Raw genomic sequence first — 17,611 nt, forward strand, 5'->3', positions numbered from 1 at the left:
TTATAATAAAAAAATGGTTAAAATATTTTTTTTCTTAAAATTAAAAAGGATAATAATGAAATATTCAATATTGTAGATGATTGGTATGTAAAATCCCTCTTTATTTTTTCTATATAAAAATTTTAATTATTCAAAATTTTAATATAGTATTTTTATTAACGAGTAATGAAAGATGATTATAGCAAAAAAATGGTAAAAATGATTTTTTTTCTTAAAATTAAAAAGGTTAATAATGAAATATTCAATATTGTAGATGATTGTTATGTAAAATCCCTCTTTATTTTTTCTATATAAAAAAATAGAAACTGCTATTTTCTACTTCGATCGCCGGAGTGGAGATACGGGGAAAGAAGAAGGGGGAAGAGAATGGAGGGCCGATCGGCGCATGATTCTCCACTAAACCCTAATTCTAAACAGCAGCACACCTTCACCTTCGATTCCCCACACCCGATCTACGCCATGGCCTTCTCCACTTCTTCCCCTTCACCGTGCCTTGCCCTAGGAAGCTTCATCGAGGAGCTGAGCAACCGTGTCGACATCGTATCCTTTGATGAAGATACCCTCACCTTCCGATCCGATCCGAAGCTCTTCTTTGAGCACCAGTACCCGCCCACTAAGCTTATGTTCCACCCCAAACCCCTCCCCGGTCAATCCCACTCCCTACTCGCCTCCTCCGGCGATTTTCTCCGCCTCTGGTCTGTACAGGAATCCGCCGTCGAGCTCCGCTCCGTCTTCAACAACAACAAATCGCCCGAGTTCAGTGCACCGCTTACCTCCTTCGATTGGAATCAGGCCGAGCCCCGCCGCATTGGGACTTGCAGCATCGACACAACCTGCACGGTTTGGGACATTGAGAGAAGTACAGTAGAGACGCAGCTTATTGCACACGATAAGGAGGTCTATGATATCGCTTGGGGGGAAGCTGGTGTGTTTGCTTCGGTCTCTGCTGACGGTTCTGTGAGGGTCTTTGATCTCCGCGACAAGGAACATTCCGCCATTGTTTATGAGAGCCCTCGGCCGGATACTCCTCTCCTCCGTCTGGCCTGGAACAAGACGGATCTTAGGTACATGGCCACCATTCTTATGGACAGTAACCAGGTGATTGTTCTGGATATTCGTTCTCCTGCTGTTCCTGTGGCTGAGCTGCAGAGACACCGTGCCTGTGTAAATGCAGTGGCTTGGGCGCCGCAAACGGCCCGCCACCTCTGCTCTGCTGGGGATGATGGACAAGCTCTTATATGGGAGTTGCAAGCGGCTGTGCCTGCGGAAGGTGTTGATCCTGTGCTTGTATACCAGGCTGGGGCTGAAATTAATCAGCTTCAGTGGTCTGCCGCGCAGCCAGATTGGATTGGGATTGCATTCTCTAACAGGGTGCAGCTACTCAAGGTTTGAGATTAAGGTATGCAGTTGTTTAGTTTGTTTGACTTGGTATATTGAGGAGTTGGCTTTGTATGATGATTTGTATATTTTTGGTTTTATGTTTGCGAATTTCAGTCAAATTTGATAATTTTATTGGGGTCTGGTTTGCAAAAAGAGTTTTTACTATTCAGGAGTGGTCTGAACAATGCATGCAACCAAGCTTTCACAGCTGGTTGTATAATGTTTCTAGCTTGTTTAATGATATCATGGAATATAGTTCAGTTGGGGAGAGATGTTGAACCTATTGTAACATAATGATCTCTCATCTTTTATTGTAAAATATATTGCTTTATTGTAAACTATATTGCAAAAAGAGATGTCATGTTTTAACTATACAATTTGTTGTATGACTCACGGTTTTTTTATGTCATCATATTGGGAGAATGATTTTATTAGTTTGAAAGATGTGATGTTGATTGATTCTCGTATTTGTTGAAGTCTAAGTCTTCTTGATTAGAGGCAACATGTTCTTAGAAATCTCTGATGGTGTGCAAGGATAATTACATCATAATTTTATTTCCCTCTTTATGGATTCCTCTTCGGGCCTATTCAGTATTATGCCGCTAATTATTTGATATTATTTTTTGAAATCCTAAATGAAAGCCTTGAGAAGCATAAATCTATAAATAGTTTTTATTTTATGTAAATGCTAAATAATGAAACTGAATTTGCCTCGAATAACACGCCTTAAGGCTATGTTCTAGGCCTAAATTAGATAAATTTTAAGATTTATGAGAGGTATTAGAGAAGTCCATTGTTTTATCTTTTAAACGAAATTTAAAGATTATAGCTTCTTTTAAAAAGGCTAATTTTGATTTGTGTGGGAACATGTGATGGAAAAACTTGACTTAAATGTGATGAAAAAAAATATATTTTTATGGATCTTATTTTCATCAAAATAGTATGAGTAATTACCATGAATTTTTGATTTGGTATGTCAAATTTAGTAAATACATATAGAAGATTGAAAAAAATTTTTAGTATTTTTGTATAGTGATCTCTATGTTATCAATGATAATAGGATTAGATGAGGATATTAATAACATGTTGTTCTCCCAATAACAATTGTTTTACATTTAGGATATTAAGATTAAATTCCTATCTTTTTTGAATTTGTTATTGTGAGGATTAAAATGAAGATTCAAATTGATTCCTTATTGTATCCATTTTTCCGATGACAATTGATCCTTTTCAATGTCTATTGAAACACGTAAAAAGTTAGAATAATGAAAAAAATATTTAGAAGATTAAGAATTTGATTTTAGTTATAGCAAAATTGGGTATAAAAATGATACACTCATTGCATGGAACTTTTGCTAATACAAAGTTAGAGTGGGGCTGATGCATGCGACTTTATCTCTGTATTTGTAGAGCAATTATTTTGATGATATAAATCTTAGATCTCTAGAATTTAGTAGATATAACTTAACCATTAATTTAAATCTACACTAACAATTTATTTAAATCATACTTGAGAGTTGGGAACAAAGACTGGGCATATTTTGCATAACTTAAGCGGACTTGATAATTGATATTACTAATTATTACTTAATATTAATAAGTAAAGTTGTTATTTGGTGTTATATGTTTAATTATCTTTGATCTATTTGACAAAAGAATGGAGATATATTTAAAAGATAAAACTTTGAAAAGTAATGCTACATAGTTAAAATGTTGAAGTGCATCTATATTGTTATGTTTTAATAGAACATCATAGGAATTTAGAGTTGAAATTTATAAATTATAATTAGGCCAATAGGGTGTACAATCCTATAATGTTTTAAGCTATTTTTCTAAATAAATAATATGTCATTAATGTCATTTATATCTGATACATTTTTAAAAAAATCATTAAATTCAATTGCATGAATTTCGATGCAATTTTTTATTTGTTAACATTTGGAATTAAATTTATGACAATCCAACCTTCGATTTTAATAATTTTATAATTGAATTAAATGTCTCAATGATATAAACTTAATAATACTAAAAGTCAACCAATTCGAGTCCAAATGAAACCAAATCTTGCACTTGAAGTGTGTTTGTAAATTTTGAGCTAAAGAATAAAGTTTCTTTGATTTTTGAATGCCTACAGTCATTACGAGCACCCAAAATCACTAAATTTTAAGTTCATTAGGACACTTAATAATTGAATGAATGATTTATGATTAAATTAGATAACCTAGATCGTCTGATGAAATGATTTGGGATTTTAGCTAAAATTATTAAAGTACCGCTTAAATTATAAATAGACTCCCAGTCTCCTCGTGAGGAGGCCTGAACTAAAATGAAGAGAGTTTAGAGATTTGAAGACTCTAGAACTTTGTTCAACATTCAATTTTGGTGATCATCATTAGCAGCCATCGACACCTAATTATTGTTGTTTAACTATTATTGTTTGACTGTCATTGCCTCTATAGTATTGTCAATCTATCGTCATCCTTCCTCTGTCACTTGATCTTAGACATCCAATTGTCGTCTTCTAACCATTTTCATTTAATTGTTTTGTCCAATCGTCACTGCTCAATCGCTATCCCCTGGCTGATTGTTGTCATCATCTTTCATACATCATCAATATTTTCAGCTTGAGCCACAAAAGAGCTAGCCGTGCTTTGTATTTTATATTCTCATCTTCTCCAAATGAGGGGAATGACAGATTTCTGTAATCTTATTTATATTATGGATCTTTTTAATTGTGTCATGTCCTATGTTCGTTCCTCCTTTTCTGTTTTTCAACATGAGATTTTTGTTTCTCCTATTAACTTTTCATTTATCCTTGTTGGATCTTCATACAAAGCTAAAATATGCATGCATTAAATTGAATTTGTATATATTTTCATTTATCACATTACTATCCTTGCACTGAATTAAATTTTCTCATTTACTTGTAATGAGCAACCAACAAATTTGTATTATTTTTTAGTCTGTTACATTTGAAATTTTTTTATTGGACTCCTTGTCATTCATGATTTCAAGTGTTGTTTAATGTCATCAATAATTAGGTATACCCATGAACATATCAGGATTCAACATATATTTTTTGATAGAAGAAGGCATTTGTTTCTGCTTGTTACATCTTTTGATTTTGTTCGAGTTAGCTGTACAGCATATGCACATGGAAGTTTTGTTGATTGTATACAAAGTATACACTCATATTTCTTCTTCCAAACGACTTTTTGGCACTATTAGTCAGGCATGGGCTGGCTGGTTGTAATTTCTAAATCATGCGTTTACCTTTCTGATACTTGTTCCCCAACACGCTTCACTTAGATCACTAAAAAATTTTATGACTATTTGCCCAAAGGTTGGATGAAAAATAAAAAGTTAGTGCTTGGTACATTGATTCATCATGAAACAAAAGTGAGATTAGTCTTGGCGACATCATATTTTTTTAACGGGTTTATGATTTTCTTTTTTGATTCAGGAGCATTCTATTCCTTTATGACTGGGTCTACTTGTCCAGGGTTAAGATTGGGATCTTATTTATTGATTTTACTGCTTTCTGTTACGGACCAGAGATACCATTGAAGCTTTCTGTTTGTGCATTGAGATTTATTCTTTAGAAATTAAGTATGTCCTTCTTTGATCATTCTGCTTATTTCTAAGTTTGATGTAATACTCTGAATGGGATGATTGACTCAACATTATATTGTGACTCTGTTGAGAGAAAAGTGTGAAATTCTAGATTAATATTGAGCTTACTTTAAACTTCTTTGGATTCACATTATGACCTATCTGAGAAAATGATCGAAAATTATGAGATATATTAAGGTTATGTAATTTTATTTTTATTGGTTGATGGTAAGACAACATTTATCTGATAAGCATTTAATTATATCAATTTCAATCCAGTATTTGCAATGACTTCGTATGAGATATTGTATAGGAGACATTGCAATTATTCCGTCACGTACAGGAAAATGATAGGGCCCAGGATAGTTGATGAAGCCATAATAATAATAAAAGACTAGTGGATAGATGAGATTGGCTCAACATTTAAGTTCTTTGATTAGAAGCGCCGATTATTTGAGTTTCAAGTTGGATTATCTTTGTATGTAAAGTTCAGTTCAGGGAGAAGTATAATAAGGTTTGGCAAAGAAATAAATTTCAATACTATTTATATTTGTCTTAAATTTATTGTAAGCATTTAAAGGTTATATTCAAGTTATTAAAGATACATATATTAGAACTGTTATTTGTTTTCGAACTCAAGGTGGATTGACTAAGTATTTTCCTATTTAGTTGGATTACATTAGGATCAATTTAAGCACATATGGCATTTTACAAGTGGATGTACCTTGGTGTATGATTTTCTTTAATGATATCCTTCAAAGTAGAGAGAGATTTCAGGAAAAAATTGAATTTTGGAGGTCAACTTTAGAGTCTAAAGGCTTTTGTTTGAGTCGATCTAAAACTAAATATATGAATGTGATTTTAGTAGTAACAGATCTAATAGTTGGGTTGTAACAATGAGTGATCAAGTCATTAGGAGTGAACGTTTTAGATAACTAGGGTCTATTGTTCAAAGTGATGGCCATATAGAGATGGAGATGTTAGTAGAATTCAAGTTGGATGGTTGGTGTGGAGTAATGGATCGAGCCTATTGTTTCATAGAACAATATTGCTTAAATTTAAAAGAAAATTTTATAGGATGGTGGTGACACCTGCAACGCTTTATTGCACAGAATGCTGACGTGTAAAAGAGAAGCATAAAATCAAGTTAAATGTTTTTGAGATGAGAATGCTGAGATGGATGAGTGGCTTTACATTTACAGTCAAAATGTGAAACAAATATATCATGAAAGGGTTGGAGTAGCTCCATTAGCAGACAATATTAGTGAGTCGCCTTAGATGTTTTGTTCACATTAAACGCTGACTATCTGATAACCCTGTTAGGAGAGTAGATGTTTTCGATTTGATTTATTCTAAGAAAGGTAGATGTGGATCTGAAGAAACTGGGGCGTGTTGTTAAAAAATGATTATTTACTAGAATTAAATGGAAACATGACACTCAATAGGACACAATGAAGAAAAAAGGATTCATGTAATCGGCCCCGCTTAGTGATATAAACACTTGTTGTTGTTGTCGTTGTTGTCGTATTGCAATTTTGGATACTAAATTAGAATGAAACGGAGAAATGAAGACATAGACGAGGGTAAATGTAATGCCTTGAAGAAAAGAATATTTTTCTCTAAACTGTATCATCACTGCAGTGTTGTATTTATACTCTAGTAAGAGCTGGATATGATTACAATTGTGTAAAGTAGTAGCTATCCATGGTATATAGGAAGGTTGAAGTGTTTCATACCTTGAATGTATCAAAATGTTTAAGAAATTGAAAAATTAAAATTAGGTGATTTGTGCATATTTTGGAAGAGTTGATTTAACAATGAAAGTGATATTTTGTTGGGTTTTGTAAGAAACTATAATGATCTGTCAGATGATGATAAAGTGTAGGATTATGAAATTTGGGGTGTTGGCTGCTCTGTTATCAGAAAAGATTTGGGTTAGGACTTTTTTTTTTTTTTTGCATACTAAGAGGAAGTGTTTGATCTTGAGAAAGTGTTTGACCTTCAAGAAATTTATTTGATAATCATGTGGATTGATGAGGTAGCACATGAGTCATAAATAGTAAAATTATGGACCAAGGGTGCTTTTGGGATGACGTTGCAGTGCCACACCACAGTTTTTTTGTTTGGCAAAACTACGTTTGGTCTGCATTCTCAAAAAACTGCAGTTGATGGTTGCGTTTTTCCTCAAGACCTAACTTTCTGCGGTGACTGCTAGAAAGCTGCTGTCTGATTTATTTCAAAAAAAAAATTAATAGCCACCTCAACTTTCTGAACAACAGTTTCTTCTTTAGCAGCTTCACAGTTGTTTCTTCAAAAAACTACAACTGCCCCCCAAACATGCTCTAAAAGGAGTTGTACTAAATATTGGGCACACGAAGTTAATAGCCACCTCAATTTTCTGAACAACAGTTTCTTCTTTAGCAGCTTCACCAGTTGCTTCTTCAAAAAACTACAACTGCCCCCCAAACATGCCCTAAAAGGAGTTGTACTAAATATTGGGCACACGAAGAAAGTTGGGAGAAGTAACTTATTGTCATAGGTAAGAAGGATGTTGTTATATGTAGAGAGTGTTCATTGCAAAAGAATAACTTGATTTGTACTATGATACTCCTTGGATTTGCTAGTTTTCTTTGAATCAAAAGTAAGGTGCGGGGTAGCATGCGTGTCTAGATACTAATCAGAAGGTGATGTCACAAAGTTGGCAAAATAGAGTTGTAGTGTTGACAAAGAGTTGTTGTTGAAATTTTGATGGTGCCAACTTCAAATTGTGGAGTGCCATGATTTTCCACCACTTTGGCATGGAGTTGTGAACTTGATGATTTTTAGCCTCTACATGTATTGAGATTTGTGAAATTAAAAAAATTTTGATTTTGCTCAAATTTTTACAAAGGTTTTTATCAAATTGGTATGGAGACTTGGATTCATCGAAATAGAGATAGGATTCGAGCTATCTGTAAAGTCGATGAGATTGTGGCGTGATCGATAAGCCAGTGATTATTGTCTGATTTTTCCCCGTCATGCACAACCAACGAAGGGATCACAACTTTGCTAGCTGGGAGGATCGCAGGGTATAGGGAAGGCTGACAAGATCACGTCACACAAGAACTGCCTTGGTTACCTATTCTGATGGGATTATAGGGAGGGCGACAACGGATCTATGCGATACAACGTTTTAAAGCTAACAGGGAATCGACCACGGGATCGCAGCGTGCCTCGATACAATCATGATAAGAGATAGCCGAGAATGCCACTTCGGGATCACGACATACACAAACCTGAAACTCTTGCCTTTCTTCTCCTTTCGTTGTACCTAGCAATACAATCACGATTTGAGCATGTGGGGGAGTTGAGGGGATTGTGACCTACAAAGGCTTGAATCTCCATCTTTCTCCTCTTCTGCTTCAACAATCATGATACAATCACGATTAGAGTTCATTGGGAAGCAATATACTGAATCGCGGTTTATAGAGCGGCAAAATCACGCGGCTCAACCAATTTGGAAGCAATACAGTCATGATTCGAGCTACTCGCGGTGTACAGGATGATCAAACAATTTCACCTTACGAGACAATGGCGATTCAAGCTAGCTGAGGAAGCCAACATAAGAGATCTTGACAGACACAACTTTGTTTGTGACCTAAGCGCGTAGTAAATATCGATTCGGGTTGCATGGGAAGATTGCGGCTTGCCCTAATCATAGAAAAGTCGCGATTCGAGCTAGCTCACTATAATCGAACCAAGAAAAATAGTCCTGATTTAAAATAGTCCTGATTTAAATCAAACACGGGATCACAAATCGAACCAAGAAAAATAGTCCTGATTTAAATCAAACACGGGATCACAACATGCAGGCTTTGAAAACAGCAGGAAGTAATTGCGACAAAATAAGATGATTTAGAGGAGAAATCAGAGGAGCATGTGAGCCAAATCAGATCTGGAATGGATGAACATTTCTTGTCGATGAAGGGGTATTTTACATCCATAGAGAGCAGGTTTACGGCTCTAGAAGAAATGATGAGAAAATTGGTTGAGTTTCATCCAAACTCGCAGCTTGTTGCTGTAGGATCGAGTGATTGTGTATGGAGCGGACTCGAGTGACAATACTTGAAAGGAATAATGCAACATACAGACAGTCAAAACAAGCCTTAGCAGATGAAATGGGACGCATGCTATCCAAGGCCGAAGAAGATCGATTTGAAGGATTTTGTCTTAGAGCTGGTGGGTGAGATAGGTAGAGGGTTGCATCCAACTGCCCAAGTGCCTTTTGTTACAGCAGCCTTTCGGGCGGAAGCCGAGGCATGAGCTTTTATGGGGACAGGCGAGTTGAATATGGGGCAAGCTAGACTTATAGAAAGAGAGAATTCAATAGGCGTCGTGAAATAGAAACCAATCCCTGCTTCACGGGCGGAATGAACTTCGATGAAGAGAATTGGGGAGGAAATTCACACATAAGGAAATTCGAGATGCCAATCTTTGCTGGGGAAGACACATGGGGGGGTGTATCAGTTGAAGCGATATTTTGCAATGAATGCGGGGAGGAGAAGCTCATGACGTTAGGGTTATGTTTGGAGGGGAAAACCCTAGTATGGTTTCAGTGGAGAGAGACTAAATACCCGATCCGCTCATGGGAATAAATTAAGGGTTGCTTGTTGGAACGTTTTCGAGCCATTAGGAAGGAGAGTAATGCGAGCAATTCTATTTGTTGAGTCAGGGTGCGATTGTCATAGAATATAAGGAGAGATTTGAGATATTGTCAGGACGACTAAGGGTGATTTCTGACATTGGATTAAAGGGAAATTTCATGAGGGCCTGAAGTTTGACATGCGGACATCGTTCTGACTATTGAGATCGCAGGATTGAGGGAGGCAATGAAGCTCATCCAAATTGTGGAAGTTAAGAACCAGATGAAAAATATCAGCTAAAGTGGCACAATAGGAAGATTTCACAGGATTACCTTGACTACCACGACACCGAGGACCCATATGGTGTCATTTCAGAAGAAGATGCCGAAGGAGAGGAATTCGGGGGGCCCGTCTCACGAATAACTTTAACCGCCTCACAAAGTCAAAGGTGCAGGACAAGAGAGCAAAAGAATTATGTTTTTGATGTGATGAGAAGTATGTACCAAGCCACCAGTGGAAGGATTGCACGCCTCAGTTCCTTTTAGTTTTTTTGGTTGGGGGAGGGGGAGGGGGAGATTGTGAGGAGTCGAAGGACAAAGTAGTGGAGGGAGAGGAGCACTTACACATGGATGTAGCAGACGTGTTCCTAACTCATTGATGAGATTTATTCCAAATCAAACCATGAAGGTGAGGGGATAAATTAGGGAGCACCCGATAGTCGCGCTGGTAAATATTGGTGTTGCTTCAATTTCATCTAAAATCGGAGAGGAGCACTTACACATGGATGTAGCAGACGTGTTCCTAACTCATTAATGAGATTTATTTCAAATCAAACCATGAAGGTGAGGGGATAAATCAGGGAGCACCCGATAGTCGCGCTGGTAGATGTTGGTGTTGCTCCAATTTCATCTAAAATTGGATCGTGGTCCAGTTGGGGTTGATGTTGGTATATACAAAAAGTTTTGGGGTAATGATGGGGACAAGGTGGAGAAAAGTAAGAGAATTTACAATGGATTGGTATTGACACTACAGGTCATATAGGTGGTGGACTTGGACTTGGGAACTACTGTTGATTTTGGGGATGAAGTGACTTTAGACGATCGGAGAGACGAGAGTGGATTGGAAATCTTTGGCTATGGAAATTAGGGTGGAGGGGAGGAAGGTGGTGCTTCCCGGTGACTCTAGTTTGTGTAAGACCTCGGTGTTAGCGAATACATTGAAGATGACAGCTATGTTGGTGGGACCACTATTTAAGACCTGGAAGGGGTTGGGAAACTTTATGGGACTTACAGGATAGTATCAAAAGTTCATGATGAGTTGTAATTTGATTGTGTAGTCTTGGACAAAGAAATTGAAGGACAACCTTCAGTGGGAGAAAGTGATGGCCCAGACTTTTGAGAAGTTAAAGAAGGTCATGAATAAGAGTTTACTAGTGCTGACGACGAGAACTAACAGTGGAGGAATAGGAGCACTTACACATGGATTTAGCAGACGTGTTCCTAACTCATTTATGAGATTTATTCCAAATCAAACCATGAAGGTGAGGGGATAAATCAGGGAGCACCCGATAGTCGCGTGGTAGATGTTGTTGTTGCTCCAATTTCATCTAAAATCGGATCGTGGTTCAGTTGGGGTTGATGTTGGTATATACAAAAAGTTTTGGGGTAATGATGGGGACAAGGAAGGTGGAGAAAAGTAAGAGAATTTACAGTGGATTGGTATTGACACTACTGGTCATATAGGTGGTAGACTTGGACTTGGGAACTACTGTTGATTTTGGGGATGAAGTGGCTTTAGACGATCGGAGAGACGAGAGGGGATTTGAAATCTTTTGGTTTTGGAAATATGGGAGGTGGTGCTTCCCGGTGGCTCTAGTTTGTGCATGACCTCGGTGTTAGCGAATCCATTGAAGGTGGCAGCTATGTTGGTGGGACCACTATTTAAGACCTGGAAGGGGTTGGGAAACTTTATGGGACTTACAGGATAGTATCAAAAGTTCATGATGAGTTGTAATTTGATTGTGTAGTATTGGACAAAGAAATTGAAGGATCAGTGTGAGAAAGTGAAGGCCCAAACTTTTGAGCAGTTAAAGAAGGTCATGAATAAAAGTTTACTAGTGCTGGCGACGAGAACTATAATCAAGCCGGTTTATGAGCAAGCTACACATGATTTGGTCTAGTAACAATTTTTCGTTTTTTCTACCAAAGGAATATGTCATTTTGGGAGGGAGTATTGTTACGCCGGTACCTAAAGACAATTAGTCTTTAGTAGCCTAAGAGTAATTTTGTCTTTTATGTTCCTAAGGGCAATTGAGTCTTTAATTATTAATTAATGTTTGTTATAAATAAACCCTAATAGACTTAGAGTTATGGTATGCATGAGATTTTTATCTTGAGTGTTAGAGTTAGGGTTTGGGAGAGATCACCTACCTCTTGAATTGTAGGATTTGAAATCTAACTCTCGGGTTGTAGGTGCTTATCTTTATTTATTCGTGTTGTATTGCTTTGATTTTGTGATTCGTGAAATATAATATTTGGTTTTGCCTTAATTTTTATGGAGCTTCGTATCAGTCTCATATGTTAGATTTACTTTTTTCATTTAAAGAAAATGTAAAGAACATTTAGTCTTATAGGCTATAAACTATTTATTATTACTATCTTGAAAGCTTGATAAGTTAAAGGCAGACCATTCATGGTGTAAAGAATGACGTCCTTGGAGTCTATAGGAGATCCGATGGTAGCAATTGTATCTACTGTGGTTTTGATTTCAAAATGATATCGGGTGATATTTTGATCTTTCTTGGAAATATGCTGAAGTTCATTCTTCATCTGAAGAATGCAAGAACGTTGTGAAGACCACCACTAGTGTTCAATACTTGCCCATATTTCAGTGCAAGAGTTAAGGGAAAGAACTTAAAAGTAGAACAGGTGCAGAGATAATAAATTATATGACGTCTGTGCTTTCGATTGATGATCATCCGGATGTTATAGTTGGGGTTGGGTCTAAGGGTGCAATTAAGTCAAGTCGTGCTCGACTTTCTTAACTGGTGGCGGGATCAAAGTCGAACTTGAGCTTAAGTTGAGCTCATTTACTAAAATCAAACTCTTAGATTAGTTGTAGGCTGGAGCTCAACTTGTGGGCTCAAACTCTTCAAAATATTCATCCCCACAATAGGATAACGGCATAGATAGTGGCGGCAGGTCATTGGAGAAGGCATCACGGGAGCTTATTACAAAATGCTTAATAATAGCTGTAGGCCACTAGAGGAGGCACTGTGAGGAGCTGGTTGGAGAAGGTATTGCGATGGGATTAATGGCAATTTTTATTCATGAAGACGAGTTCAAGGGACTGCGAGTTTTTACCTGATGTTAAACCATGTGACCTAAGGTAAATGTGGCAAGAGTTTAATGAACTGGGAGAATTGGATTTTAAGACTCAAAACTTAAGATAGATGGTTGAGATTTAATCAAGCTGGCTTGTGAGCCAACGAATTGCATCAATTCAAACTTGTACTCAAGTTTATATATTTTACAAGCCGTAATATGAAACAAACTCGAGCTCGTGGTTCAATAGACTTGATTTACTACCTCGTTAATGACTAGAGTTTGAGCTCGGCTCACTACTATTATTATGATTAAGAGAACCATCAATACTGGTTACTGGTTTTGCAGGGCAAGAATAGATTCTATATTGGAATCCTTCGAACTCATTCTAGCTCGAATGCGTTTGAGGATTTGCGATATTCATTAAGATGATTTTCATATAGAATCTGTATAGAAATCCTTCAAAATCAAAGGTTGCAATTTGGCAGGCTGTCATATGCAAAGGAATTAGGTAATCTCAGTACAGGATTTGACACCATTAAATATTCCTACTTGATGCTATTATCATATAGAAGTTAATAGTTTTGCCTTTGGATATGTTTGATTTACTTGATACTTTTTGTATGCCCTTTTTAAGGAGATGTTATCTTGTTGATCAATTTCACAAGTTTTTGTTAGTATAGCATCTCATACATTTGCTATCCTATGAATCTTCACGCATGTTTTCTGACCATACATATGGTCATGCACTTCTGAAGATAGACATGTTTGTCACCTATTCCAATAGAGAATCTCTTTAGGCTTCTAGAAATTGTACTTATTATATGTATCTTGTTGGGACTATCCATTTATATATATATATTTATATATTTGTGTTTGGACTATTATGTGATCGCTAATTGTACTTATGATTGCCTGTGAAACTTTTACCATATATATGTTCCTAGAGCATTACGGTATGGTTGTATATCAAAATATTTTGAAGGTTTAAGAAAATGGATTCGACATGAATTCAGTCTCAAGTTACCATAAATTTGCACAAGGTGAGATGAACTAGTCTAGCTAGCTAAATTCATTGTGAAATATTAAAGGAGTATTCATCAAAACACAAGTCTGCTCATTCAACTCAATAACTACTCCCCTTGGGCTGGTGGCCTCTTAAAATAAGATCAACGACTTAGGAAGTCAGCTATAAGCTCGAGTACTCTAATAATAATATCAAACTACAAAGTTTTATATTTTTTACAACAAGCAACAAATAGGTCTTTTTATATATTTTTCTCGGATCATCTCATTCTGAATCTTCACTTTCAATTTGTTGTATTCTCTTCTTTTTTTTTAAAGGGTCGGCAAAGTTTTATTGTGTAATGGACAAATAATTTTGGATTCAAATACCTGTAAAGTTGCAGTGAATAATTGCATATGCCAATATCCAAAGGATACTATTTGAAAATCACATCGTAACAAAAAGAGTTTATTTTATTTTATTTTTATTTTTATTTTTTTTTGACATGGGGAATCATGATTTTGTCATCAGATGATAGCTTGCATAGATGGTGACAATTGTTAGAGTGATTCAAAAAATTTTGGAGGAGATTACTAGGCCACTTTCATGATGCAATTGGGGTTGTCTGATTCTTTCATCCACTAGAGACATTCAAGCACACAGGCATTTAACTTCACCCTAGCAAATGAAAACACATACTTCCTAAACAGCGATGAAGATTTCACACCTTGATTTCTATAGGAAAAACACTAATATTATGTATCATATCGCTTGTTTTGATTTTGTCATTTACCATCTTGATATCGATGCCACTTTGAAATGCAATTTGCTTTCTATAACTTTCAATTAGTAGCCTCTCTGGTAATTTTTTTGCATTTCACTTGGAACGATTATGTTGTTCTCTAAATTCAAGACAATGCTTTTACTTGATTCACTAGGGATCAATCCTATGGAAGGCTATCACCTCACTCACGCCACCATGCATCATGTCGTTGCATATTTCAATGGCTGAACTAGTTGAATCCCATCAAAATAAAAATTACTTCCAGTTACTAACTATTTAAAGGACTGATTCTCCTGCAAAAAGATCCTTCAAAATACTGCACATTGCATAAAAATCATGTACTCAATATGGAGGATTGGTGACATCTTCGTAATTTTGTGGAGGAACTCATCAATGCAAGAAAGCTAAAAGAGTCTGTTATTTATAGTCTTGGGAAGAAGATGAACAATTGTACTACATAATAACAAATATGTCCAACATAGACAATACATATTTTTGGAGTGCTACTCTCCCTTAGTGAATAGAGAGACTAAACTTTTAGTGACTTTAGTTGGGAGAATTGAACTCAGCAATTATGCTAAGAACTATTATTATAGAGGTAGTGTCTATCACATTTATTGAAGTGGATCACCAATAAATGAGAACTCTTATAATGATGCTGTTATGGTTATCACCCGGATCACTAATCTGATTGACCACTACTGTTTTAAAGGATAGTCGTTTGTACATGTTGTGTTACCATGAAATTTCCAGCAGGAGGTCAAGTAGTGGAGGTGGCAAATGAGTTGCTATTGGAAATATTTTAGAGGTTCTTAATCATGTGGTTCAAAGAGTATGGACTTGAGAGTTATGAGGTTATAAAAGATGTGTTAGGTGTTAAAGATTTAAAAGTTGAGTCTTTCGCATCAATGCTTCTTTTAATGAGAAATGCATGGGCAAGTCATTAGAAGTTTGAAGGAAAATGTGGATTATAGGCAACCAAGATGTCAAGCATTGACATCAAAGTTTTTTTTTTATCAAAAGTGGAATGTTGATAAAGGCATCAAGTCGATTATGTAAAATTTCTTGGTTTGCTTAATGTCGATGCAGTCGACTAGTTGCATTCTTCAATGTTATGTGATTGTTAGTAAGTTCTAGCATCTCTGTCAAGTACTTTGGCTATAGTAGGCCGATAGCGTAGTTGAAAGGGCATTCTCGAAGTCATTGAGTAAATTCAAGCTTGAGCCAAAACTGCCTCTAAATCTTTCACCTCCAACATTTTATTTTGGGAGTTTTTTATGAAGCTTTTGAGTTACTCGTCTGGTTCTCGTCTTAACTTCAATAAGGCTCATGATTCTTCATATGCCTGTTTGGCATAGCCAATTAAATGATAACATTCGATCGAATTTGGAGAATGAAATAGTTTTTCTAAGTTGTACTAAGAGGCGACTTCTTAAAATTTGTAAAAAAATAAATCAGCATTTCTAAGCATTATTAATATTTAGCAAGTGATAAGAAATTCTAAAGAACAATTTCCAACTTTATCGGGGCTTAGGATCAATTAAAAACTAAACACACTGCGAAATAATTGGATCATAACAATTCGAGAAAACCAGAACAAATAATTAAATAGGAAACACAATCAAAACAATCAGAAATATGCACGAGAATTTTACATGAAAAAACCTGATAATGAGAAAAAAATTATGAAACAACACCATCAGAAATTTTACTATGAAATTTAGAAAGTTTTTATAAAGAACTCTCATTAGTTTCTTCTATGCACAAACAAACTTACATGACTCATATCACAATCTTCTTTCTCCGACGCAAAAAAAATCATGTTGAATCACTAAATCCACCTATATCACTTCTAACCTTCATCGATATGCTCATCAAAGAATATCGAAAGAAGAAACCCCCAAGCCTCTCTTACGCCGCTTGAAATCGGGATTAAAACCAGAAATTCTCGTGCCAACCGCTTCTGGTGCATAGGTGCCTGGACTTGGGGCATATGTGCCAAGCTCTCGAGAATGTAACGCTAAGTTGGCGCTTAGGCTCCAAAATGGGTTGCATAGGCGCCCCCTTCACTATTGCGCCTGCACAAAGTCGGCAAATATGTGCCAACAGGCTAGCGAATATGCTCCAGCCCCTCTGGATCGTGCCCATGTTGGTGAATATGCGTCGAACGCTCTGCTACCATGCTTCGGTCGCACACCAAAACAATCTCCCGCTCAGAGACGATAACATCGAGCACCTTCATCTAAATATTAGTTCTTGATATGATGCCGCGACATGATGTTATGTTGTGAAATATTACTTCTTGAGTATGATGTAACTATATACATAACTTTTTGAATAAAGATGGATAATGTAAACGGGGTAGACTTGTCGGCTGATCTTTTATTTTCTTGAGGTTTAAAAATAAATAAATTGCGGATGAGATGGTGGCTCGACCGTTGGACATTTCTCCTGCTCGAACCTCACCGATCCCAAATAATAAATAAATTTTGATTTTTTATATAAAAAAAACATTATAAAAGATTACAGTAAAGAAAAGAAAAAAAATTATGGCAAAAAATGTCTTATTCATGAATTTTACTTGTATGCTAAAAGAACAAATCGAATGTAAATTATTTAGTAAGATTAACATACGTTTATTTTATGATAGTATGTTTTATTTTTATTTATTTATTTATTTATTTATTGGGTGGGAAGTGGGGGCGCATTTACATTCATACCACCTAATTTCTAGGTATTTACGTATCTAATTTGAAAACTTTGTTTTATAACATCCAAATCTTTCATACGACATAAAATACATCATTATTTTAACAGTAAAATATATTTCTCATGCATAAATAATGTGATACATACATACATATATATATATACATACATATAT

At 35.9% G+C, this 17,611-nt stretch overlaps 1 protein-coding gene across 1 annotated transcript; it reads left to right on the forward strand.

The window, feature by feature from the left end:
- Nucleotides 1-312: 312 nt before the first annotated feature.
- LOC110020053 (protein TRANSPARENT TESTA GLABRA 1-like) lies at nt 313-1,769 on the forward strand. The gene has a single exon (XM_020718026.1). The coding sequence runs from the start codon at nt 367-369 to the stop codon at nt 1,390-1,392; it is 1,026 nt and encodes a 341-aa protein (XP_020573685.1). The 5' UTR covers nt 313-366; the 3' UTR covers nt 1,393-1,769.
- The last annotated feature ends 15,842 nt before the right edge of the window (nt 1,770-17,611 follow it).

The sequence above is a fragment of the Phalaenopsis equestris genome, unplaced genomic scaffold (assembly GCF_001263595.1).
Source record: "Phalaenopsis equestris unplaced genomic scaffold, ASM126359v1 Scaffold000090, whole genome shotgun sequence".
NCBI classification, from domain to species: Eukaryota; Viridiplantae; Streptophyta; class Magnoliopsida; order Asparagales; family Orchidaceae; genus Phalaenopsis; species Phalaenopsis equestris.